The sequence below is a fragment of the Vespula vulgaris genome, chromosome 10, assembly GCF_905475345.1.
Source record: "Vespula vulgaris chromosome 10, iyVesVulg1.1, whole genome shotgun sequence".
Taxonomy (NCBI): domain Eukaryota; kingdom Metazoa; phylum Arthropoda; class Insecta; order Hymenoptera; family Vespidae; genus Vespula; species Vespula vulgaris.
The window spans coordinates 7970865-7998184 of record NC_066595.1 but is presented as its reverse complement, the minus strand read 5'-3'; the positions used below and the strand labels follow the sequence as shown (position 1 = coordinate 7998184).

General features: G+C 37.0%; 2 protein-coding genes across 3 annotated transcripts; one reads left to right on the top strand and one right to left on the bottom strand.

The window, feature by feature from the left end:
* The first annotated feature begins 62 nt into the window (after positions 1-62).
* LOC127067157 (fibrillin-1-like) lies at positions 63-9112 on the top strand. Its single transcript, XM_051001766.1, has 19 exons — positions 63-371; positions 1423-1725; positions 1805-2092; positions 2173-2320; positions 2381-2601; positions 2857-3012; positions 3152-3304; positions 3385-3522; positions 3826-4105; positions 4188-4387; positions 4478-4821; positions 4911-5491; positions 5588-5682; positions 6110-6450; positions 6538-6965; positions 7036-7366; positions 7444-7696; positions 8190-8319; positions 8499-9112. Exons 1-19 carry the CDS (start codon positions 284-286, stop codon positions 8905-8907), a joined length of 4887 nt encoding a protein of 1628 aa, XP_050857723.1. The 5' UTR covers positions 63-283; the 3' UTR covers positions 8908-9112.
* LOC127067158 (serine/threonine-protein kinase PLK1-like) lies at positions 8928-27283 on the bottom strand. Of its 2 annotated transcripts, XM_051001767.1 has the most exons (11): positions 27164-27283; positions 26427-26627; positions 25580-25894; positions 23364-25349; positions 15067-15171; positions 14392-14508; positions 13165-13379; positions 12548-12980; positions 11968-12425; positions 11740-11873; positions 8928-11653 (listed from the first exon to the last, which is right to left on the bottom strand). In XM_051001767.1, exons 4-11 carry the CDS (start codon positions 24216-24218, stop codon positions 11313-11315), a joined length of 2658 nt encoding a protein of 885 aa, XP_050857724.1. In that variant the 5' UTR covers positions 24219-25349; positions 25580-25894; positions 26427-26627; positions 27164-27283; the 3' UTR covers positions 8928-11312. The 2 variants fall into 2 exon arrangements, with proteins under 2 accessions (XP_050857724.1, XP_050857725.1); XM_051001768.1 differs by having other exon boundaries at positions 23364-25894.
* Positions 27284-27320: the final 37 nt, after the last annotated feature.

The window sequence follows — 27320 nt, the reverse complement described above, 5'->3', positions numbered from 1 at the left end:
GGTGGGGAGAGATGGTAAGATCTTTTACGAGGGAGAGACGCGTTACAAAGGTGCAGATGACAAAACCGAAGCGACTGAGATCCGAGAGCTCCAATGCACGCCAAGCGCTCGACCGAAGTGCAGCGCGTTCTTCTCTTTAAAAAGATCTTTTCTCTCTTGGAGAGAAAGAAAGAAAGGAAGAAGAGAGAGAAAGAAGAATCGATCTATAGATCGCGAGTTTCGTGTCGATAGCGCGAAAAACGATACTTTTTTTAACATACGGAAAGAAAAATTTCGGTGCAAGATGACGCGAAAAAGTTTCGAACTCTACGGCTGCTTCATCTTTCTTCTGATCGTCCAGTTGGAGCAATTGTTACTATTGCAGAAGGGAGGTAACTTTGTTTTTTCAATATTTATTAAAGAAAATTTTTAACAACACGCGTGTCGATTAATTTTCTATAATTTTGTATTATTACATACCGGAAGGTAGATCATAAAAATATTGTAATGTTAACGTTAAAAGATGAAGATTCTCTCGATTAGCCTCTTATGTTTTATTATTATTCTCTCCTTCACGTTGAACTTCATCGTTTTGTTGAGCTGTCGTTGTTGGATAAGCGCGTGCGATTGTCTTAAACGAATCATTCCATTAGCCATTGTGACCTAGCCCTATTTGTGTACGCGGGCTATGCTCGTCTCTGAATTTACTTCGATAAATCTACAAGCGTTAAGCGTGATGCATATCAACGAGACGCGATTCGATCTATTAAAGATCCTATTGAATTTATTTGAAAATTTTCTCAATACACCTATATATATATATATATATATATATATATATATATATATATATATATATATAAGTCGTACAATGTCGAATAAAAAATTTGTTTATACGTATTCTGATATCATTGATAAGAATAGTCGAGGATGATGGAGTAACACGTCAAACAATATTACGTTAAATGTTGTACCGATGAAGCTTCTAATCGCTTAGTTTCTAGCTACTTTATGAAATATTATGTTTGCACAACGAAATGATTTCTATGAACGATACTCTTCTAACTTGCGAGGTTTTCTCATGTTTGTTCAACAAGATGGTTTCTATGAACAATACTCTTTTAACTAGCACAGTTTTCTTCTTATCACGTTATTCAAACAATAGTTTTTCTTATTCGCGCGCAATGACTCGTATTTTTGTTTCCCTGTCTACTTCCTGCTTAATCTAGATCGCGAATAACTCAATGAAAATAGGTAGAAAAAAAAGATGCAAATAGGAGATAACTTGCTTTTGATGCTGAATCAACCATTCTTGTCTTTGTTTGTGTTCGTTCTGTGAAAAATAAAAAAGAGAAACATTAGCAAAATCTAAGACAAGATAAAATGATAAAAATGATAAAAGCAAATGGTTAGGTAATAGAATTCACTACTTCTCCCTTGCAGGGATTATCGTTGAAGCTAGAATGGAAGCACAATTTGAAAAATGTTGCGGCCTTGGTACTTCATGGGCAATGGAAGGACTTAAATGTGAGAAATTTACTGGACCAGTCAGTGGGGTACCTAGAGTCGAACAGGGTCTCTGTTTAGAAGCTGTAGATATTTGTTGCGTGCGAACTTATCACGATCAACAGTGTGAAAAAGGAAAAGCTGATGCTCGAAATGGCTTGGCTTGCGTTACGAGCACCAGCGTGAAAATACCAAGACGAGGAGATTATCATCGTGATTGTTGTGAGGGTTGCAAGCTCGGTACTAAACATTTGTTAGAAATTTCCAAAGTTTATTTTTATGAGGAATCGTAGAACGTGTATGATTTCCGATATTTTAGGAATACTTGCCGGTTCTATGGGCCAAGGTTGCTCATTCAAAACATTCACTTTTGGAATCCCATGGGATCCTGCATTTTTACAATGTTGTTACGAAGCATTACCGAACACTACATTGGCTACGGATACTACATATTCTACGCTTTCATCCGATAGCAATACGGAAACCGAATCTGAGACTTCTCTATCCAGTTCCTCAATGACGTCTCCATCTTCGGAATCGTCTTCTTCCTCTTCGTCCTCGCCTTCTTCTCCTTTCTCGACCGATTCGACGACAATTCCTACGCCTCGTAAGTGATAAGATCAAGGATAAGAAGCTAGAAACAAACTTTCGTCGTGATTTTTTACGACAGAACAATTTTTCCTATAGCGTTGGACGATATTTGTCAACTGATGAAAGGTCTTCTCTGTACCGACATATGTATACCAACTCCAGGATCTTATTATTGCGCTTGTCGCGAAGGATTTACTCTTCTGGAAGATGAAAAAACTTGTAGACAAGATCTACCGACCGATAGGTACGATCATTGCGTAAATGATGATTGGTATTATTTTATATGAATTAAATGTCCTTTTAGATGTAAGTCCACTAATCCTTGCGAGCAACGATGTACAGACACTGGTGTAGCAGTCCTTTGCAGTTGCAATCCTGGATTCGAATTGGCCGATGACAAACGTTCCTGTATTCCGAAATCAACAACGAACAGTACTGGATCGACTGAAACCGACGAGGATAACGAATTGTTACCTCTTTGTCCTGCTGGTTATCGCTATGATTCTACTTTACAGGTTTGCAATGGTATGTATTCATGTAAAACTCTCGAGAAGCTCTATAAATATATTAAACGTATAAAAGGTAAAAGGATGTAACGGTGATAAATGGTGACGATCGTAAGCTTGGGAAATGCGAGATCTCTATCTTGCTTTTGCTCCCGCTTCTCCGTTCTCTTTAATGTTTGTGTTATTTGCTTATTATCTTTGTGCATAATGCATTGCATTGAACTCGATTTTATCATAATTTCATGCTTTCGTCTTGATATCATCTCGCGTTTAGATATAAACGAATGCTTGGAAAGAAAGGTTCAGTGTCCAGGACGATGTGAAAATACCATAGGATCGTTCAGATGTATCGTGAAAACACAAAAAAAGGCAGCTTACGAAGCCTGTCCTCCTGGATATCAATGGGATGCTCGGACTAAGGTTTGCACAGGTATGTCTTCATTAAAAATATAAAAAAGATACTTTTGTTATTTACCAATACTTTTATATTCACTGAAATTGTTAAAAAAAAAATTGTTAAAATGTTTTATTGATTAAATAAAAAAAATTTAGGAAACGATATTTTTCAGATATTGATGAATGTATCGTAACACCAAATGTATGTATAGAAAGTACACATTTTTGTGTAAACACGCAAGGTAGTTTTTCCTGTCTTGAAATGGTAGGTATAAAGTCATGTCCTGCGGGATTCAAATTCGACAAGATATCTCAGATATGCAAAGGTACATAAAATAATTAACGAAGTCGTTTAATCACAAAGACACTTCGACTTCATACAAAAACTTTTCTATTTTTTGATTAGACGTAGATGAATGTGCTGAAGGGATACATAGTTGTTTGGAGGAGACAGAAGAGTGTAGAAATATTGCTGGAGCTTATGAGTGTGATATTAAGTGTCAGAAGGGATTCGTTTATAGTATTAGTTTTGGAAATTGTATTGGTTAGTGTAGTAATGTAATTTATTTAAATTTTTTCAATTAGAATCATCTAATTTTTATCGATTTATTTTTTTTTTACTGTTTCATAGAAATATGCACGCAATTTCGTTTTTTTATTCTTCATATCAGCATGTCGACCCTTCCACTTTGGTTTTCGATGCATGCGAGGTAACAATTACTAACATTTAGTTTACATGATAAATCCAATAAAAAGATCCTATTCTTCCTTTCTTTCTTTTTGAAAATGTCATTACAAATTTTCTTCGATATTGAAAAATGTCTTTGTTTCTTTTAATAATGTTTAGATTTGAATGAATGCACTGAAACCATTATGCCTTGTCCCGAACCTGGAACACAATGCGTTAATACGATCGGTGGTTACGAATGTACAAGAATGTCCAGATCCAAGGATTCCATTTCTTTTGATTCTTCGTTGAATAAAACGGTGTGGAATTTTGATTGTCCTGCTGGTTTTAAATCGTCACCAAATCTCACGGAAAATTGTATCGATATTAACGAATGCACTGAACAGCTTCATATCTGTGAATCGGACGAGCGATGTCTCAATGTTATCGGTAGTTACAGGTATACGATTTCGTTGAAAATATACAAAGTTTGATCATTCGTGTATATGAATCATATAAATAAATAAAATGAATTTTATTAGATGTGAACTGTTAATATATACTGACGGAAATGATAATGAAGAAGAAGAACAACAGCAAAAAAGAGAAAGAGGTACAATTTTGTACAATAGGGATTACAAAACAGGAATTCAAACGACGATACCTACGACGATGAATGAAATGAACGGCTTATCGTGTGATTCTGGATATAAGTTCGATCCAAAAACTAGATTATGCGTTGGTGAGATACTATGTAATATGTAAACAAAATATTTATTACATATTGCTTCGTTATATTTGATCATCTCCGTTTCTCATGTATTTCTATTAGACGTGGATGAATGTGTTAGTGGGATAGCTGTATGCCGTGTAGGAGAACGTTGCGTGAATTCTTTGGGTACTTACGGATGTTATCCAGCCTGTTTGCCAGGATTTAAGCCGTACGGAAAGCCTGGATCTAACGGAAAAGAGGATTGCCGAGACATAGACGAATGTTCGCTTGGTTTGCACACCTGCAATAATTCTCAAGTCTGTCGTAATACCAATGGTTCTTACGTTTGTCAGACGTTGACTACTACTACGAGCACGACAACGATCAGAACAAGTACTGCAGACTGGACAACGAACTGGACTACTTTAAGGACAACGATTGATTCTCGTGCGAATAGGATACAAGTACATTTCATTCGTCTGTCATCTGATAGGATCTAAATTTGTTTATTTTTTTTTATTTTTTATTAAAACACAACGCTATCTTTATGTAGATCAATGATCGTCAGTGGAGTGTGGAACCATGTGCATTGGGATACAGAAGAAATCCTGCAACAGGACAATGCATTGACATAGATGAATGTGTAACAGGACCAGGTTGTCGAGATCACGAGCGATGTCGTAATACTCTCGGTGGTTACGAATGTTCTCCGCTTTGCAGCACTGGTTGGTACTTCAGCACGACGACGAAGAGTTGTCAGGACGTCGACGAATGTCTTTTGGGTAGACACGATTGTCCACAAGTGACCCATCAATGTATTAACACGAATGGTTCCTATCATTGCCAATTGATACCACCTTGTCAAAGTGGATTCAAACGTGCCTTTAATAGAAGCTGCGTTGATATCGATGAATGTTCTGAAAATCTTCACGATTGTCGTTTACAACTTTATCAATATTGTGTCAACAAAGAAGGCAGCTATGAGTGTTTAACACGTTTGCCTTCCTGTTCATCGGGTTATGAATATTCTTTGCAGAGCAGACGTTGCGAAGACGTGGACGAATGCTTAAACGGTGAACATACTTGTGATTCGAGACTTTCACAAAGATGTATCAATCTGCCAGGTACTTACAGGTAAGCTATATATTTTTGTAAATAGTATGTTTTCCTATTAAGAATTTGTAATTTTCCTGTAAGAACTTTATTATAACTATTTTGTACATTTTTTAGGTGCGAACAACCACCAATACCCGAACAACATCAACGTCAACGACCGGCTTGTCCTTCTGGATTTCGGTATAATTCAAGATTGAGAAAATGCACAGGTATGCGAAGAATATTTACGAAATAGTAGAAACAATTGCAGTATTCTAATAGAAAAATGATATAAATTCTATTTGGAAAATTTTCATATAAATCTTTGTAGAATTCTAACATTTGCAGAATTTTGGCAGATATATCGTATGATCGCAACAATGTATTTTGCGGTTGAATTGTTGGTAATAATTTTGTCTAAACCATGACATTGTAGACTAACTCACACGAGTATTATGTATATGTATGCATGTGAAGTTGTCATTTTTCATAAAATCTATTTTGAAAATTGTTGCATCGTCTAACGTTTTTGTTGCACGTCTAACAATGTTGCATGTGTTGTTAAAATTGATATAATTAATATAACATAATATTTCTAAGGAATACTTGTTAAATCAATGAGATAAAAATATATACAATCGTTTGTTTTTGAAACAGACATTGATGAATGTGCCGAAGGATTGGATAGCTGTGGCGAAGAGATTTGTTACAATCAACCAGGTGGTTATAGTTGTGCCAAAGCACCGATTCCGATAACTAGAAAGCCACCTACGACTCCGATGACACCGGCAGCCGATCAAAAGTGTTTAAAGGGTACGAAATTCGTGAGAAATCGTGGATGCGTCGATATCGATGAGTGTCGAGAAATCGAGGATGCTTGCAGTAGCAACGAACAATGTATTAATACTATGGGAAGTTATACTTGCAATTGTAGAACCGGATTCAGACGCGATAATCTTACACAAGCTTGCATTGATATAAACGAATGCCAATTAAAGGTAGGTATTTTGAATTACAATATTTACAAAGATGAAAATGTTAATTCGAAACAATGAAATGTATTTTTAATCAATCGTAAATTTAAGGAAAACGATTGTCTACCAACCCAACGTTGCGATAATACCATAGGTAGCTATATTTGTACACGTTTCTTACCTTGCGGCACCGGTTACACGCTAAATGCAGCGACTGAAATATGCGAAGATGATGACGAATGTCTTCTTGGTACGCACGATTGTAGCGAAGGTTATCATTGTCGAAATACTCTTGGTTCTTATCGTTGCGATCGGAATCCACGAGTGACAACTCCTCAGGCTCTTGTCGCTACGACGATTTCAACAACTACCACGACAATGGCACCATTTTCTGTGTCTCCTAACGTTTCACCTGTTAATTGTCCACGCGGTTTCGAATCTTCTGGAAATAAGTGTGTAGATATCGATGAGTGTCAGAGAGTGCCAAGTCCTTGTGGTAGAACCATGCAACGTTGCGTCAATACTATTGGCTCGTACAAGTAAAGATTTGATTTGTTTCAAACGATGCACTTTTTTGTTCAATCATTAAATAGTAAATATCATTTTAAGGTGCATGTCGAGAGTAATCTGTGGTAATGGATTCACTTTGGATTCTACGACTGGTCAGCACTGTATAGATATTGACGAGTGTACTGATAACAGTCACGATTGTTCACCTGAACAGATCTGCGAGAACAGGCAAGGTGGATATGTTTGCAAGTGTCCAGCTGGACATACCGATGGTCCCAATAAAGATTGCGTTGACATCGATGAATGTAGTATTTACGGGAGTGGTATATGTGGCATGAATGGTCGTTGTGAGAACACTGTTGGTTCGTATCGATGTTCTTGTGATACAGGATTTGAAAATATTGTCGGTACATCTGGTGGAATGTGCCAGGTGATTTTGTTGATCTTTCTTCGTAAGTTTTTTTTTTACGATTTACGTGTTTTTCTCAAAGTGTGTCAATTTTTCAGGATGTCGATGAGTGCCAACGAACTCCAGGATTATGTCAGCATTATTGCATGAACGTTTGGGGTAGCTATAGATGTGGTTGCGAACCAGGTTTTAGATTAAACGCGGATAATCGTTCCTGCACTGACATAGACGAGTGTGAAGAGTTCAAGGAAAATAATCTTTGTGTTGGTATATGCGAGAACACGCCAGGTAGTTACGCTTGTAAATGTCCCGATGGTTATAAACTCGGCACCGATGGTCGAACGTGTCAAGGTAAGAAAAATATTGTGTCTTTTATTTACATAAAAAGAATTTCACATGTGGAACGTAAAGCGTCGTTTAAAATGTCCGATACAGGATAATAAGAGGCTCGTTCTAAGATGAAACGTGTCGATTAAATCAGAGTTAACGAGTCGTCAAATGTCAAGTTGTCACGTAATAAACGTAGACCTTTTTCAGAATATAACGAAGTTTGAAACGGTGGAAAGAGTTGTGTTGCTTACATGTCTCGTATACATTTGGTTAACCACTAGAAACAACTTCTTCTCAACTTCGCAATTAGGCGACGCGAATTGTACTTGACCTATAAGCGAAAGAACTGGGGTGTCGTTCTAATCACGAGAAAGAAAAAGAGAAGGAGAGTGTGAATGCGATTTACCACCCACGCGACGTTATGCGTCATGCAATCGCGTCATACAATTACATTGTCGGTTGTCGACGCTTTGCTTCTCCCTTTTTAATTCATTTCTTTTATCTTTTTTTCCAGATATCGACGAGTGTTCCATTGGACCAGGTTGCAGAGATCCCAATGAGATGTGTCAAAATACGCGAGGTGGCTTTAGGTGTAACAGGATCGATTGTCCTGCAGGATACGTCAAAGATCACGAGAAACGAAAGTAAGAAAAAAGATTAAATTTGCTTTTGCTGCAACATTTTCAATAGATCAATCAAATTAATCACTTTATCAGAGATTTTATATAAACGTAAATATTCAGTCTATTATAGATTAATTTCAAAGATATTTACAAGTCATTAGATATATACAAATATTACAGATCAAAATTTCATATTTCAGTCGCTGCGTTCGTGAATCCAGGTTTTGTCAAAGCAATGATTATGCTTGCTTCCGAATGCCTTCTCATTATTCTTACAATTACATCACCTTCGTGAGCATGTTTCCGTTACCACCAAGTGGTTATATTGAGCTCTTTACTATGCGGGGAACTCATCTACCAGGATCCAACATACAATTCACTATGGCACTTCTAGAAGTACGTGCGCCACCCGGTATAACTCGTGCCACCGAATCTTGCTTTTCACTGAAAAGGCCTTCAATTAATCAAGGCGTTATAGCGATGACTCGTAGCATCCAAGGACCACAAGAGATCGAGCTTAATCTCAGTATGGAGATCTATCATAATTCCCTTTTCGTTGGTAGCGTAGTAGCCAAACTCTTTATCTATGTGTCACAATACGAGTTCTAAACGATCGTAAACGTTAAAGATTTTCCTTTTTTTTGGTTTTATATGCGCTTCTCTTTTCGATATTATTAGAAACACGCACAAACTCTTTCAAAAAGTTGATTTTACTGAAAAAAGCGCATAAAATCGTTGATACCTCTGTAAGTAAGTTCTCAAAAGAAAAAGTAAAGAAATAAATAAAAGAGACGAGAGAATTTATATCCCAATATACTTCGTGTGCTTTATCAAAAATGCAATTTTATTAAAGATTTCCTCTTTTTTCGTTTAGCCACTTTTTCCACAACGCTCGTTTATGACTCTATTATTTTTATTGCTATAGCGGAAGCTATGAATATATCTATTTATCTTTATGTTCTTTATATCACTAAACGAGAGTGTAAAAAAGGCTAACGAATTTGAGATCCTAAACATTCCTACGCGTCGATGATCGTCTTCTGACGTTACGACACACGAGTAACCTGAATAGAAAAAGAGAGATATGTCTTAATAAAAAATAAATGTATAGTATAGTTAATATCACTGCTTTACAATTTACATCAAACGATTGCTGCACCACGTTGTAATACCATCGAAAATATTTCTACTCTCAAGCTTGCCGATGATAAAAGATATTGGCATCGTAACGATAATAATTGTACTAACAATAGGAGTAACTATAGTGATATCATTAACAATAATAATAATAATAATAATAATAATAATAATAATAATAATAATAATAATAATAATAATAATAATGTTGATGATGATAATGACGATGATGATGATAATGATGATGATGAAGAAAATGATGATGATGATAATGATGATAATAATAATTATTATTACAATTGCAACTGTAGCAATAATAATGACGAGTATAGTAATAATCTCCATAGTAATAATGTGTAATATTAATAATCGATGATTACGATTACGGTAATTAGCAAGATTAACGTACACAGAACAATAATTAGAATAACGAGCATCCAATTTTATCGATATATTATGATACCATGCTATCTGTATAATATATAATTGAAATGTATTAAGAGAAAAAAGGAAAATATAAAACAAATAATGTTCCTTCTTCCACGACGTCCAACAACGTACTAAAGAGACTTAATCAGCATAAGGATCATTTATATCCTCTGTCTTTGCTAATGAGGATAGGATAAACAAAATTCAACGGAAAAGTTATATACTTGAACGTACATATTCGAAAATATGTTTCTTTTTCTTCTTCGCCTCTCTAGGCAGTAATATATCGATAATGATAATGATCAAACGTAACATATACACAATGCAATAACTAATACAATGAGAATAATAATGATGATACGAAATAAATAATAATTATAATTAATGTAACAGCCTGTAAAGCGGATAGCATGATTGCTATCGCGGCATATAACGATGGCAGTGACATCCGTCGTTCTTATTCCTACAAGAAAACAAGACGAATAAAAGGAAAAAAGGAAATGAAGAAAAAACCGAAACAAAAAAATATGAGAGTGACTAGGATTATTAACTTTAAGAATCTTTAGATCCCTTTGGCACTAGAGCCGCCGCTGATTCTAAAGTAGGATTTTCGAATACCAACGATGAGACGTATAAAAAGCCGATGAAAAGTTTGTCAAACGAATATACGTACTTATATATGTATGTATGTATGTATATGTGTATGCATGGATGTATATATGTATGCATGTATGTATATATGTATGTATGTATATATCTATATATGAGGAATGTGCATACATAAATACATATATGCATTTTATGAACGATGCTATCATACCTCAGTTGTTACAAAAAACATAAATATGTAATGTTGAATATATAATATTTTTTCTGTAATAATAATTAAGACGATTTAATATTCATGAGGGATTGATATATTTAAAATAAAAACGATATACTATAAATATAAATATAAATAAATATATATATATATATAATTTTGATGACCAATTCTTAATCTTTCAGGGACAAAATAGAGATCTATGAGATCTATGAGATCTATGATTACTTGTAAGGTATGCGAGCATCGTTGGAGCATATCTCGAAGCATTCTCGTTCGGCTAAATAATAATAGAAAGACACGTTTCATTCCTAATATTACAATTATCGAATGACTTAAATCTAAACTATCTAAGACCGTAAATTTCTATCGAATGTACAAATGTCGATGAACAAAAGGATTAAGGCTTTTCTCATCGATTCTTTCTAACCGATGCAGTCTATGACAAATGGAAAATATCGATTTTTTTCAGGAGTTCGTGATTCTAAAAATCTAATCAAATTCGAACTCGGTGATTTAAAAAAGAAAATATTTTGACTTTTCTTTTTCAGGTCAACCGACCTAGTTTCGTTCTTTTCACGAGGCTCACGTTCTGCGAAGAACGCCGTCGAAGAACACGACTCGGTCAGGCGATCGTATTGTTGTCTAACTCTGCAAATTCTCGAGTCACCTTGCAAACGTAATAAAGTCGTTCATAGAGATCAGCAGTACAGCCGAAATCACGAAGATCGTTTAACCAGTAAGATGAAACGTGTCTACCGGTGTCGATGTAGGTGATGAGATATCCTTTGCCAGTTTCCTGAGATACTATTATTTTCGTATGGTCAACGAAAAAGTTTACTTGGAGCAATGGCACCGTTAATTCCATTACGATCGCCTTGTCTGTTCTAAGCCACCGTCTCATACGTGGAACGTACGCGTTCTTCGACTGTTTCACCGTTGTCCGATATTTCTTGATTTCACCTCCTAAATTTCGATAGTATCATTGTAATCAAAATTTAAAAATTTCATTAACTTTGTCAACGAAAAGGGAAGATGAAATAAGGATTTACCTTCTGTTAAAAATTCGTCCATGTATTGAGTAAAGTGATGGAGCAACTCGAGCTTTTTCTGTAAAGGCACCGGTATATCCCTTTCTCTGTGATATCTCGTCACTTCGTCGTCGATCGTCATGTATTCGACTCTTCTGTGTAATCAAATGTACTCAAATATATATATACGTATTTTTTTTATAATAAAAATATTAGAAAGAAAGATCGTCTAGGTTTTTCAAACCTTACCTCCTGTCATGAGTATAACTGATCTTCGTGTTGTCATTGAACAATACACCAACGGATTTGTCTGAGAGTTGGAAACCTAAGCCGTATTTGTTGGAGTAGTCTATCCACTTGGTAACAAAAAGAGGCACGATATCTTCGACCCCTGGGGGATTCTGTTGCAGATTGTTACGTTTCATCTCAGAAACACAACTCTCCAATGCACGATGCATCTGAACACTTTGCGCAAGGAGACTAGTTTTCTTATGATCGGGACAGAGTACGCTACTAAGTCGTTGCTTGAATCTTGGCAATTTTGGTAATTTTCGTACCAACCAATTGGATACCTTCGAATCTTTTTGTATATTCTTTTGAGATCGTTCAAGCAATTGTTGATTTTGCGCTGGTTGCTGTGTATTTGGCATTGTTGCTCGTTGTTGAGAACGTGGAGAAATATCTGGATGGTCTAAGCTTTGCCAAGCCTACAAAATTAAAACCACGTTCCAATTGTTGATATTACATAGTCCATTCTTTTCTTTCCATTTTTCTTTTTTCTCATCCTAAAGATGATATAATTCCACTATCGTTACTAAGCCGTTTTTACCTGAGCTTTTCCAAGTTCCTGATTTCTGGAAGCAGTTGAGACCGAAGAAGGCGACGAAGAAGCCGGTTCGAGTATCGTTGCGTGCGGCATTTGGTAGCAACAAGTGTGGGGTAAAGAAGGTGGTATGTATTCCTTCGTGAGATACGGGTGCTCCTTCACCCTTTCCGAGGACGGTCGCAACTCTGGATCCGGTTGTAGCAACCAGTTTATGAGATTCTGACCGCTCCGACTTGCTATCGAGTCGTCGACCTCGCGATAATCATTTTTACATATCCTCGCGTAGGTTTCCTTTAATGTCGCCGTGTCGAAGGGTGGCTGCCCGACTAGCAATGCATAAAGGATGCAACCCAATGCCCAAACATCCGCCTCATAGCTGTATGCTTGTTTATACAAAACTTCCGGTGCAATATAATTTGGTGTACCACATATGGTCCTAGAAGTGTTTCGATATTTTTAAAGAAATCAAAGAAAGAGAAAGCAAAGTTTGTTTTTCATCGATTAAAATCGTTGAAATTCGCTTTCAACGATTAAATTAATACGTTTCGTTTGACGAATTTCAAAGTGAATTTTTAATGCCAAGTTCGCGTTTGAATTACAAAAAGTAAAAGTTGTCTTACACACGTCTACGTTGACCATCGGGTCTTGTCGCCAAGCCAAAGTCTCCAATTTTGACGATCATGCGATCCGAAAGGAACATGTTGCCTGGCTTCAGATCGCGATGGACGACCTTCTGCGAGTGGATATACGCCACACCGGTCACCATTTGTTTCATGTAATACCGTGCTTCCGGCTCCGTGACTTTACCACGGTACTTCAATACGTGCATTAGGCTCTGCCGAAAGAAAAGCAAGAAACGTTTACGCTTTTAAAAGAAACACTAGAATGCATTATAACTATTTCCTCTCGTGACTATGTTCTTCTTGCTACCTATTATCCGACTACTTAATTTTGTTTTGTTTTCTAGAAACGTTTTTTAATGTTTAATAAAGCAGATAATATTGCGAGTAGGTAATTAACTTCTTACAACTAACGGAATATTACAGAATATTACATTTTATATACCCATCAGCTAACATTTGAAGAAAGTTAATAATAGTTTATGACTAATGTTGTGATCTATAATGTCTATTTTCATAAAAGATTAAGAAAATTTTGTGAAAGTTTCACGATGAAGATTTAATGAAACAGAGAGAGTAAGAGAGAAAGAGAGAGAGAGAGAGAGAGAGAGAGAGAGAGAGAGAGAGAGAGAGAGAGAGACGAAGACAGACACAGAAGATTGTAGCTGTCGTTTCGTCGCATCCTAACGGTACAAACGAGTCGACGGATCGGCTACGGAGAGTGTAAGTGCCGCTCTCTTTGCCAATCGAACGGAAAAGATGGACCTCGAGGTAGATAGTGCGCAGCTCAAGTAAGCATAATCTAAAGAATGAACACGTGCAGGATCGCGTGCAAACTACCTCGGCAGCATATTTGTCCATGACTAGATCGGAAGCCGGCCTGAATTCCACGAATATTTGTCGATAACTCTACGAGTCTGATTCGATTGTCTTTTACTAAATACTTCAAAAACTATTTTTTAATATATTCGTATCTTATTATTTTTTTCTATAGATATCAAATTGGAAAAGATCACAACTATCTGTTTTAATCAAGTCACTTTGTCTAACCGTTATAAGAATTCTTTCTCTTCATCTCTCGTGCAAAGATACCAGTTCTTTTCTTTGCTGATGGTAAAGTGACGGTAGGAATCGTCAGAATGTATGCTTGGGAAATCTCACGTGAATGCTATAGAATGCTATGTCGTTGAAAAGTAGCAGGTAGGTGTAAGGGTATACGAGTCATACCTTTCGCGGACAGGCTTCCAACAGCATATATACGTTTAGGTTGTCCTCGAAGTAATGATGCATCTGTACAACGTTCACATGATTCAATTCTTTATGGATTATGATCTCGCGTGCAATCTGCAAACAGAAAGTTTCTTTCATGCATGCTTTTTAAGGGATTTATTTAAACTATCATTACGATCATTAGTATATAAATTAATCGAACTTTACATACTTCAATATGATAGACGATTATTTATAAAAACTTTTAAACGATTGATCTGTTTCGTTCTAACAACTTTTATCGCGAAATAATCGATCGTTACAAGAAAGGAAATAAGCAACGGTAAACGTCGAAGCCAGTCAAGAAATTCTCTTTATTCTTCAGTAGCAACGATCACTATGCTACTTATAATAGCTACGTGTTGCATTGCTCGAACGAAGTTATTAGTATGACTCTCTTTCTCACAAAGCTCTTACTACGTTTTCGGCTTCTCCCATACCGTGCAAATGAAATTTTGACGAAAGACTCATTGTTGATCCTACGGTTGAAACTTTGCCGCTCGATTCGTCGATAAACGAAAGGCGAATAAGTCGCGTTTGATTTCAGGAATCCATTTTGGAATGAACCCAAGTGGAGCACATAAATCTTGGAGGACGCATACGATGAAAGAAAGGTGGGCGACGTGTGCGAACCTTTTGCATGTGGATTTTCTGCATCCGATTTTTCGGGATTATCTTGCAAGCGTATTGATTTCCATCACTGACGTCGGTCATCAGGTAGACCCGAGCAAAGCCACCCTAAAAAAAGAAAATTATTGAACTATTATTAAATTCTATTCTATAAACTCGATCTTCTATTTCTTATCAAAATTCAACGGGAGAATGAACGTAATGAGAATTCATTCTTTCTGGCACGGAATACAAAAAATAATGGAGAGTAGAGTAGAAATAGTTGTGGCTATTTTGAGACGATCTTACGTATATGAATATACGCATGCAAAAAGAGAGAAACACATCGCTCATACGCATATAAAACAAAAGGAAAAAAGAAAAAAAAAGAAGGAAGGAAGGAAGAAAGAAGAAAGAAAGGATAAGGCTCATCTTTTGACTCGTTCGAGAAATCTCGAAGACTTGCCTCTTAACGAGAATTTCTCCTTCGTTCTCATCGCTTCGAGTGAAAGGTTTTCTCTTTCAAGATCTCTATTAAAAAATATATCCTCTCGAAGATAGGATAATTCTCGATGACTCTCGAAAAGAATCCAACGAGTCTTCGTGGATTCTCCTTCCCTTCTCTCGACATTTTTCGTTCCGGATTCGCACCTTCTCCTCCTCCTCCTCCTCCTCTTCTGCTTCGCTTTCGCGTTGAGTCGATAAAACGAGTACAGCTGCTCGTAACATTTATATGTAGGTATATATGTATGTTCGTCATTGCTATGAGAGTCAACATCAAAATGAAAAATGTTACTTTTAGGACAGAAAATGAAGAATAAAAATAAAGGACGATCTCGTTTCGTTGTTTTCAAGGTTTTCTTCTACGAACTTAATGGCTTGTGTCAAGGTGACACGGTTAAATCTCCGCCGAAGGAACTCAGCCATCGTGGTAAAGGGCGAGCAGGCATTCGATGGGCTCGTTGCCAGAACGACACACTCGAAAATATCCCTGCGATGTTACGAAAATCGTGCTAGAGAGCCGAGCCTAATGTTTGTGCACTATTTACAACTCGTTTAAGTACATCTAATCGTAGAAACAAAATCTATATCCAATCGTAAACATGATGTCAAGATCTCTAAAACGATAACTCGAAAAAAAAAAATCATTTTCAATTGATCATCGCTATTAACTCGAAGACACGAGAGACACTTGATCGTTTTGAGAAAATCTATTTTTCCAAAGTAATATTTGAAAGTACGATAAGATTTTTTTCCGAAGATATAAAATTAGCAGATCAGCTCGGATGCAGGTTCATTGTACCTTTTACCCAATGATAAAAATATATGTTCTATAATAAAAGGATTCGTTAAAAGCTTGGTATTCTTGGTATTATTCGAGATTAGTGTTGGATTTCTTTCTTTTCGTTTAGTTCGCACAGCTGTCACGTTCGCACATCAAGTTGAAGACAAAATCGATCGTCGATTCGATCTTCAAGATCTTTCGATCGGCCATTTCGTCGAGGGATGAGAGTGCTGCAAGAGGAGGTAGGTCGTACATAGTACTTATGTATGTAAGAGGGAAAATGTGAGGAGAGATGGGCGTCGCTAGTCCGACATAACGGTCATGAGATCATCGTTGAGTCCACGTTGTCTGAACGTTCGAGCTCGATCCTTTTTACCTGTTTGGAGCATCGTCCTTACGGTAAACGTTCCGTCGACAATGTTTCAAGAATAACTTTATCATAAATATTCCCTACAACGGCCATACGCTTTCGAACGTACGGTTATGGCAAAGGCTGTACGTGTTTATTTTTAAATACCGTCAACTCGCGGGACTCCCAAGAATACCTTCTTCTTTTTTCTTTCTTTTTCTTTTTTCTTCTTTTCAACGCGTGCCCGTGGACTTTGTGTTCGCTCATTAAATGGATCATTGATGAAAGAAAGAAGACGAAAGAAGAAGAAGGGTGAACAGACCGTCGTATCGACTTTAGGACCACACAAGAAGAGACTTCGATCGTGGAATACATCCTCTTGGCATATGCCGGATGATACCGATCGTGCCAGATTTCATTCGTCTTTCTTTATTCTCAACGTATATACTTTTATTTCCGTTCTTGTCTGCTATTCTTGTCTACGATCGTACTATACAGTATTTAATATATCTAACGTATTGAAACGAACAATCAAAATAATGTCATGTAAGATATAAAAACTTGTATTAGTGATAGTATATATTAGTGATTTTCTTGTTAATATGGATAAAAAGGATAGAAAAGTTAAAAATGATGTATCATTTATGTCGTCTCGGCGTAACAACTTCTTCGTAACGAACACAAATGCCATTGATCACGACTATAAGATCCTTTAGTCTGTCGAAGGAAATAATAGAGAAACTATTTGGCCGTATTCCTAATAGAGTGTGCATTGTGTCTCTAAAATAGACTATTGAATTTACAGTCGAATTTCGTGGGATGTAATATACGCTTCGGAAGTACGTCGATTAATTTTCAACAATTTCTTATCTCCACTCGAGTCCGCGTGATAAATATTCTTTGGTTCACGACGATGAGAGAAGCAAAACGAATACGAGTATGGATAATAATTACGAAAGTCAACGATAACCAACGCCATGAGTATATTCGAAACCAGGAGAGATTCGAATGCATCGGAGCGTGTTAAAGTTATAACCGTGAAATGGAAAGAATCGATAGACGTTTGCATAGTATAGTAGGTAGATATGCAAACTCGTAGAATGCACTGCGAGCAAAGTACAACTCGGTGGCTGCTGGACAAAGGATACTCTAGAGACATTCGAGAAAGAACAGATCTTAAATACGTATGACATTTGAGAAAAGTGACACCGAAAAAAATGAAAAGAAGAAAGAAGAAGAGAAATAGAAGTAGAAATAGAAATATGCGAACGAGAGTATCGTCCATTTCTATGTGATCTGTATTATTCCGAACAATTCTAACAAGCGTACGAGTTTGTGCTCATACGATTTACCAATCGATTCTCTATTCGTTCTCTGATATCGTTCCATTATTTCTATCCTTATTGTTGTTAAATCATTGGCAAAAAGTGAATGGCTCGTGCGAGAACGAGATTATTTCATTAGAATCGGAATGAATGACACTTTGGTCGTGGCATACCATCGAAACCGGTCGCAGAAATTCTTTTTTTTTCTTTCACCAACATGCTTCGTTGTAGCACATAAAAGCGTCAGAGTGTTCAACATGCCGTTTCTAAAGTTCACTTGTACTTCAACGATAGTAGATGAAGCCGAAATGATTCGTGACGATTTGTAGCGCGCGCGCGCGAGAGAGAGAGAGAAAGAGAGAGAGACAAATAGATGGACAGAGAGAGAATGAATTTGATGAATTTGGTGACTCTTATCATTGCGCAAAGGAAAGAAAGAGTGAAGAGATCTTTCAGTGATCCTTGCCAAGATAAATAATTGATGAAAAGTCTTCTTCATTTGTAAAATAATTGGCAAAATTCAATCGATCATCACTATTTATGTTATTGGTTATTACATTTCATTGTTGTTGAAAAACTATGAGAGTTTAATAAAATTGTTGATTATCGACCACACAAATTCTTTTCTTGGCAACCAACCAAAGCGTTGATAGGTGCTACTGTGAAGATATAAAATATTCACAATTCTTTGAAATAAGAGAAGAATCAATCTCCATCTAGTTAAAAAGATTTAAAATATTAATCATGAAAAAGACGTCAGAATTTATTCCACACGATTGTTGTATCATCGATATTCGTTAGAACGAAGAAAAACTTCTAAACAAGAAAATCTTAATTTAGTATTCCCTCCTGATGGTATTTCCTTCTCAAGTAGGCCCTGACCTTCCGTTTAATCTTTCCACTCATCCTTGCTACCACCGATATTTTCTCTAGAAGAAAGATGCTCGACTGCTGTCCTCCGTCGGCTACTAATCGATTTATTTCCTCTTCTATGTTTAGATCGTCTTCATTTCGCGGATGTAAGAAGACGTAAGAATTGTTACAAATGGAAAACGAGCGTGTAACTCTAATTGGCACGGCTCGTTGCACCTTACGATTTCACGTAATACGCTCTGACGCTTTTGCCTTTCTCAATCGTTCTTTATAATTTAAATAAAGGAGCACGTTTATCATTATTTTTTGTTTGAAACTATAATTCGAAATACCTAACAAAATTATAATAAAATACAGGATAGATCAATAGTTCCTAGATAGGCCAAAAGTTTTTAGATGATTTTGAAAATCAATTACTCTTTTTTTCGAGATTTTTTAGATTAATTTCTTTTTGAAATTATAAGACTACAAACCTACCTTGTAAAAGAATAGCCTAAAAAGTCTCGAGAAAAAAATAACTGCTTTTTAAAATCATCCAGAAACTTTTGGTTCACACTGGATAATTTTTCTTATTTTTATAAATATATGTTATTAAATATTCTTTAGAATAGAAGTTCTAAAAAATTCTTTAGAACACTGTTAATGCGTAATAATAAAATACTTGATTTAAGACCAGCGAACATAATATTCGACTATCGATCAAACACGAACTTATATCATCAGAAACAATGATGGGGAAACGAAAACCAAATTAATTAAAGTATTAATTAAAAGAGGCAAAGTGTATGCACGCGAGGAAATTAAAACCTTCTGTTTTAACTCTTACTCCGTAAATGTATGTGTAAGTGTCAAATTCAATTCAACGAGAATTGGAATCGAGAACACCTGTGGGTGAACGTTCTTCTTTGAAAATTTAAATAATACGATCCCTTGAAGAATATATACCTGCTACGAGCACGGCTTAATAGGTTTGGAACTTATCACGATCTCTTTGGAATTTCAACATAGAGTAGAAAAGTTTTCAAATTGTATCTGAAAAGTTCTTTGGCTAAGGAAGATGCGAGTAGACCCTTGTCGTTTTCGTTGGATGCAATCTATTGTCGATCTTAGGTAGAAAATCTGTCTCTTTTTCTCCTCTTTCTATTACGACTATTATTTAGTTCGAACGAAGAAGCAAAAAAAAAATTCTAGCATAGTTGACAGTTTTTGAGGAAAATTTTAGGATTCCTAAAGAAAAGCAATAAAACAAAAAATAGAATAAGAAAAATTCACGATCATTTACTAAGTGAATAAATAAAATTAATTAATTTACGTCGGCTACGTTTCATTGGAAAACAGGAAGTATTAAAAGTGGCGGGAATAAAAGAGATCATTAGACGTAACATGGAATATAAAAATAAACTAGACACATGCGTGTACACTTTAACGAGCATACGAATGATAAAAATTGATTTCTAAGTTGATCCATCATAACGCTTACGAAGCTGGTAACGTAAGACATATCATAGCAATCCGATTAATTATTTAATCACCAACATTAATAACGTTTTGTAATTCGTTTTCTAGGTTGATCACTTCCTGTAGTAAATTACTAACATAATCTTAGGTTCCTTCTGTTAAAGAGGCTAATGTTGTTTTTTTCGTAGAGGTTTTATTGAAACACCGTTTTATTGAAGATAATAAAAGAAGAGATATTTTTAGAAGATGTAGCTTTACTATCACAAAGAAAATGATGTATGGCTAGTTAACTATGATCAGAAATATGATCAATGTTTAGAACGCGACATAAGTCATATTATTTCTGATCTTTCATATACGCGAGGAAGCGTCGAAGGTCAGTCTCTCCACAAAACGAACGTTCTACCTACGATGAGAAAGAAATGGAGTGAAGAAGGAAGAAAAAGAAGGGAAACGAGGAGGAGAGTGAGATAGAGGGAAAGGAGGAGAGTAAAAGAGGAAGAGGCCCATCCGTTGAACTTATCCTCCTCACGGTTGCCACACACACGCAACGCGAACACACACAGAACACGGACCAGTCGGTGAAAGGCACACGATGTCATTGACTTGCACGTATGTATGCACGTGTATACGGAGAGACTGGTGCATACCGATTAGGAATATACCTATGCTTATACATATTACATACATTCGATAGAATTAACAAACGTTTAACACGCGAAGAAAACAAGAATAAATTATCGAGTATGGATAATTAAAATTTAACTAAATTCACGAACAAAAAGAAATCAATAATAATCTAATCATTAAACTATTTGGTCGAACAGATTATTAAATACATATACTAAATAGTAATATTTGTAATGTCCGACACGCGATTATGTCATTCGACTACTCGTGAACATACTCAACGATACCACCATCGATGCAATATACGATAACGGTACAAAGTGCATAAGAGGAAATAATTAACCCGAAGTCGGCACGTTGAAAACGCTCAAACGAGTTTCCGCAAATCTTGTTCGTTCGCTCGTTGGCTTACTCGTTCATTCGTTCGTTCGTTCGTTCGTTCGTTCGTTCGTTCGTTCGTTCGTTCGTTCGTCCATTCGCTCGCAACCGGTCGCGAATAGTCGCGATAACGAGCATACGTATGAGAAAAAAAAGAGAGAGGGTGTGGCGAAGAAAAGCGATAAAAAGAAAGAAAGAGATACACTGTCGGGGTGGATTCGCTCGAACACGGAAATATCAAAAGGTGAGTTTTGATAAAGTACTGACGAAGCGTAACGGAGAGCTTTGCTTTTCTAGCTAGGAAATACATAGAACTCGAGCGGAGTAACGTCCGAGAGAACGCTGGCTACAGGATAATCGGGATGACGAAACGACGACGACAACGACGACGACGACGACCGGTTCTCCCTTCGAAGCGAGCATATAAATTAAGACTGCATCCTATCTTCTTCTTTTCTTTTCTCTAGCAAAACTCTTTAAAAGAGTTCCAAACCGATGAGTGTTCGTTTCTATATCTATTTATAAAGACTCATACGATCAATAAACAAAAAGAATTATAAAAGATAATATCGTGACAATATTAAAATGACTCTTATAAGATATAGATCGAAAGAAAGATTTCAAGATAGTTCAATAAGAGATAATAACGAAGATAAGTACAAGATAGTAAGAGATAATAACATTGTTTGAAAAAAATTCCAGTGATTAAGTAGGAGGTTGTATAGCCTTGAGCTTTCGCGAGCAAACAGCGATGACGTGTCGACGTTCCAGCTAATGACAGCATCGGCAAAGATGCGAGATGCTATTTCGGATTCTCATCGCGCAAGACGTTACTTCACACTGCTCCGATTGTCATCTTCTCTCTTTTTTTTCATACTTCCATCAAACTTTCTCTTTTTCTTTTCGCAAAACAGACTTTATTCGTTAGTTCTTTTTTGAATGGAATCAAATGATTGAAGGAAAGGAGTCTTAATTAAGTGATAAATCTTTGCACGATAAATTAAAACTCATATCTACTCATATCAAATATTGTTACCGACCTAAAAGGATACTGTTTTTATCTTCGACACCCTTTTCTGATTCGTGTGACTTCCTCTGCCCACACATCTTTCTTTCTTTCTTTCTTTTTTTCTTTCTAGGAAATAATCTGCAATGTCACTGCAACAGTACTTCCGCGAACGGACGCCATTAAAATTCTTAGTACATCAAAACGAGTACCGTGTGAATCACGACCTACAAACTTCTATGCTACATCAGTTAACAACTATTTTACGATCTACGACAATCCTTATTTAGCACAACATGACGATATTTCATTTATCAAAGAAGTTTGACGTCTATCATTATGACTATACTTTCAACCCAGATAATTTCGCATTCGTTGCTAATTGTCCTTCAAAAAAAAAAGTACATGCAAGGAGACAAAGGTGACCACTTACTTTTGACCTTGTCACAATTTTTTTTCGTTGTAAAACTATTATCAAATTAATTCGTGGGGTAATATTTTAATACGAAACGAGGAAAATTTCAAATGCTTGTAACAGTGTCTTTAGATATTTATCTTCCTTGAATACTTTATGCTTTCAAATTTATTTAATTAATAAGTTAGAACCACTCGTGAGGAAAAAACAATATCAAAATTAACTAAATAAGATACTTGTGTATTCCCACGTTTCGAATTGATGTAAACTAATGATTCCTGCGAAAACGGAACCTTGGAAACGAGTACATGAGCGTGAATCAATGAGAAAGAACGAGGAGGCAAAGGCGAAGGAATATCACGAAGAAAGAGAAAGAAGAAGAAGTAGAAGAAGAAGTAGAAGTAGAAGAAGAAGTAGAAGAAGTAGTAGAAGTAGAAGAAGAAGAAAAAGAAGAAGTAGAAGTAGAAGAAGAGGAAAAAGGAGAAGGGAAGAAAGAAGGATCGAGGAAGAAGCAGGTGTTGGCTGGAGATCGAGTATGTGAGCACACATACTAGATAATCAAGAGAAAGGTAGTACATCGACTAGTAAAGGAAGTCACTTACTCTTCCAAGAAATTGTCCCTTGTAGTATGCTTTCCCTTGAACAGGATCGACAACGTAATCGGTCTCCTGTTCGCTCGAGTTGTTCCAATGCGAGGACGAGTTTGAAGTCGATGGTCCAGGAGTGGTAGGCACGCTGGTTGCACGTACGAGAGACGATGAGGTGGTTCGAACGAACCTGTTGGCATTTGAGACCACAGTGGGAGCAACGAAGACAACGTTGCTAATGGATGAGGAAGCATCTTGGCCAATATTGTTGTTATCCTGGCCTCCAACTACTCCTGCTACCGTTGTTCCTTTAACTACAGAAGAAGCTCTTCGAGCAGAGGACCTTCCACTCGTGTACATCGTTGTCTCTTCTTCTCCTCCTGTACTTTCTCGTCTTCGATGAAGTCCATCTTCAGAACCTTGATGACGAGAATGTCGTGAATCATTGTTGGACTCGATAATAGAAGATCCCCCAATTACGGTAGTACCACCACCAGTTTGCCGTCGACTCTTTCTTCGAACGAGACTCCGCAAAGAAGCGGAGCTTTTCGAAAGATTTTGTCTTGGTCTAGCATCGGCAGACTTACTGCTACCAGTGCTACCTGTCGACCCTGAATTACTTCTCGCGGTTTCCTCAATTTCTTCTGGATATCTAGTAGAAATAATTGATCTAGAGATCAATCTCGATTCCGGGAGATAACACGTCGGCGTAGTAACATTCGGAGGACTTGTCATTCTTGGTGCTGGTGGTGACGACGTCGAGGACGATGCTGAAGAGGATGTTGAGGAAGACGGTGAGGAAGCAATCATCGGAGGTGGCGTCATGTCGTTGACGTGCCGCGACTCGATCGTACTCGGTAATGCTGGCATCTCTCTCTCTCTCTCTCTCTCTCTCTCTCTCTCTCTCTCTCTCTCTCTTTCTTTCACAATAATAACAATAACAACAACAAATAACAACAAACAACGATTCTGTTGCCACCTAGGATCGTATCAACGATAATAAGAAAGATAAGAGGCACTATAGTACTCTTGCTATCGGTGCTTCCAAAGTTTAAACACAATCAAGATGAACGAAGTGTAAATGGAACAGTTACATTGTGTTCGATCGCATTCACACTTACAAACTCCTTGCACTCTTTCTTTATTATTATCAATCTGTAAAATCTCCGTACTTCTCGCTAGTGCCCTTAGCTAAGGATGAGAACGAAGCGCAACAAATTTATGATCATAGGCTCATACGTGCACGTTGCTTCGTTCGCAGGTACACCGCAGCGTTAAGAAGAGGTGGTGCACCCCGAGGGCCGATGGCCCCGGTTCTGCTCCTGCTGCCTCTTCTCCTCTCGTAGTCGTTCTCCTCCTGCACCTTCTTCCTCGTCCGCTTCAAACTCTGCACGTTTACTCGCCTCGTGAGCCGCTGGCATTTTTCGCGAAACCCTCCAGCCCTCTATCCCTACATTCGAAGTCTTCTTTTTTTATTGTTCTTCTTTCCTCTTCCTTCGTCGAGAGTCGAGACTTTTTTCCTTCCTCTTTACGTCTCCTCTCCTTTCCCTTGTTTCAGGACACGTGCACGCGAGAGAAAAGATCGCTCGATAAAGGGCGCTTCTTGTCGTCTCGTCGTCGGCAAGCCGCGCGCCGAAGAGACACGACGTATCGAGCGTCTCGTCTGCCCTCGACGATAAGTATTCCTTTCTTTTCCCTTTTTCCTTTCTTTATCTTTCTCTCTTGATCGAAGGTCGAACGACCAAGAGGAATAGAATCGACGTGATCAGTCGAATTAACGAGGGAGAAGAGATAGAGAAGAAACGAGCGGGGACAGAGCAAATATTCGCGAAACCCTCCTCGTCGCACATCCCGACTGACACTGCTCCAGCGCGCACCAACAGTACCAAGCGGCACCCTCGAAATCCCCACTCTTTGCCACTGAGCGCGCTACCCCACTCTTCGCACAGGACTGTACGTAGATACGGCGGACCTTCGACTCCTTTACCCTTTTCATTGTATCTTTCATTTAAGAAATACAATTATTACGTTATGTCTTATTTACTATTAATAATATGTTTATATCTATCATTTTCAACGATTTTCCTCTTCGATATCATAGAGAAAGTCTTACAAATTCATAACGTTCTTCTGAACCAAGTTAATAAAAAGTAAAAGGAATTGCACAGAAAAATGTTTAAAGGAAATGTTATTTGATGCAATTCATGGCTCTATGAGGATAACGAAATTACCTTATACAATGTTGATGCAGAGACAGGAAACAAGGTCGACAAGGGACTTGGTGCATCTTGCACGTATATATCTTCTGTAGCGTGGTAAAGCGCTAAACGGCAAATCTATGAGCTGATTATCGTGAGAAAACGCATTGTTCATAATATCACGTGCAAAGAAAATGCGAAGGCTCGCTGCCGTGTATGTACTTGCTATGCGGAGGGGAAGATCTGAGTAACCTTTTCTCACGAACGTTTTGATCTCAAGAACCTTCCTTCTTTCGAATCTCCTCCTTTTTCCTATCCCTTTTATTTTTCTTCCACTTCATTTTTATTCTGAAAAATTCAAAAGGTCGATCTCCATAATTTTTCAAACGCATTCTTTCGCGCGGTCCGATTTCAAGCGCATTGGCTTGGACATGTCGAGCATCTGGTTAATCTCTCGGTCTCTCGAAATCGGACGCTTCGATGCACGTGCACACTTCCGAAACCCGTGAAGCACTCGATCGAGGTCCTTCGCATTCTTTTTTTTGCTCGTGTTTCTCTCGCGAGTCACTTTATTTAAAAGAAAGAACACAAGTAAAACTTGTACAAGAGATACGATGTTATATACCGATCGATCAGTAAAACGCTTGCCAACTGGATCAAGATTACTTCGATCAATAAAATCATAGTTTTCATTGAACGAATCGATCGAGCATAATTTATAAAAATAAATGTGATTATCGATTACTCGTACATGATTATAATTACCTATTATCGATTAAGATAAATAATTATAAGACAATTTTAACCTGAGCAATTATACAATCGTTTAAAAGACTTCTGGATATCATTTGCTTATAAAATTCGCGCCAAAAGGGTATACCTATTCTCTCGTACGGCCCTGCATTGACTATTCCCTTCGTTGTCTTCTCGTATCCGATCTACCATCCTTTTTCTATCCAGTTCTCTCTTGTCATACTTTCTCTTTTCTTCTTACGTTCGTTCAGCGAACAGCAACCGCCGTCAAAGCCGCAAAACGCGCATCATCTCGTCGTTCGGTCGTTCACACACACCGTCTGTATACCTGTTTCAATGTTTCAAATGTATTAACTACTCGTCTAAATATAGAAAAGATACACATAGAAATGAACAACTTCTAGCTTTGCTACCCAAGCATTCGTTTTGCTTTCCGTTTCGTCTTCCTTTCGATTAAAAAAGAAATACAAAAACAAAATCAACTTCCTCGTATACTTGTCGCTGCCCGGATGCGGCCATCCCTACTCTTTTTTTTTCTTTTTCTTTTTTTATTCGTAGGACATACCTCCGTACGACGTTTATCGAAGATCCCATTTCTACTGATTTCCTATTATTCTTTATCGATTCTTTTATTTCTTTTCCTTTAATCTAACATTATCAAAAATTAGCTTTACAATGACATAAACTTGAAACAAAATGGCCGAATTAATATAATAGAATATATGGAACGAATCGAGTAGAAATGTTATTCATGATTTACATACATACATATATATATATATAGTTAAAGATATGCACGATAATGTAAAGTTGTACTTTCTAAAAAACGACGATATTAATGACGTAATGAAGATTTATGTGAACCTTTGAACAGATCCAATAAAATGCGTCGACCAAAAAATGTCCGACATATTGCATATATTAATCTTTTCGTGGCGCGTTATTCAAGAAGATTTTGAAGGCGAAAGAAACGATTGCCAGGTGCGACACTGTAACAAAAGTGCACCTGACTACGTCGAAA

Bases quoted from the DNA above. Each gene is read 5' to 3' on its own strand.
- LOC127067158 (XM_051001768.1), bottom strand. From the start codon at position 24,218: ATGCCAGCATTACCGAGTACGATCGAGTCGCGGCACGTCAACGACATG. The intron at 15,172-23,363 runs GTAAGTGACTTC...TTCTTTTTTTAG, and splicing joins AGGGACAATTTCTTGGAAGA to GGTGGCTTTGCTCGGGTCTA. The intron at 14,509-15,066 runs GTTCGCACACGT...TTCTGTTTGCAG, and splicing joins AGAAAATCCACATGCAAAAG to ATTGCACGCGAGATCATAAT.
- LOC127067157 (XM_051001766.1), top strand. From the start codon at position 284: ATGACGCGAAAAAGTTTCGAACTCTACGGCTGCTTCATCTTTCTTCTG. The intron at 4,106-4,187 runs GTATACGATTTC...GAATTTTATTAG, and splicing joins AATGTTATCGGTAGTTACAG to ATGTGAACTGTTAATATATA. The intron at 7,367-7,443 runs GTGATTTTGTTG...TCAATTTTTCAG, and splicing joins CATCTGGTGGAATGTGCCAG to GATGTCGATGAGTGCCAACG.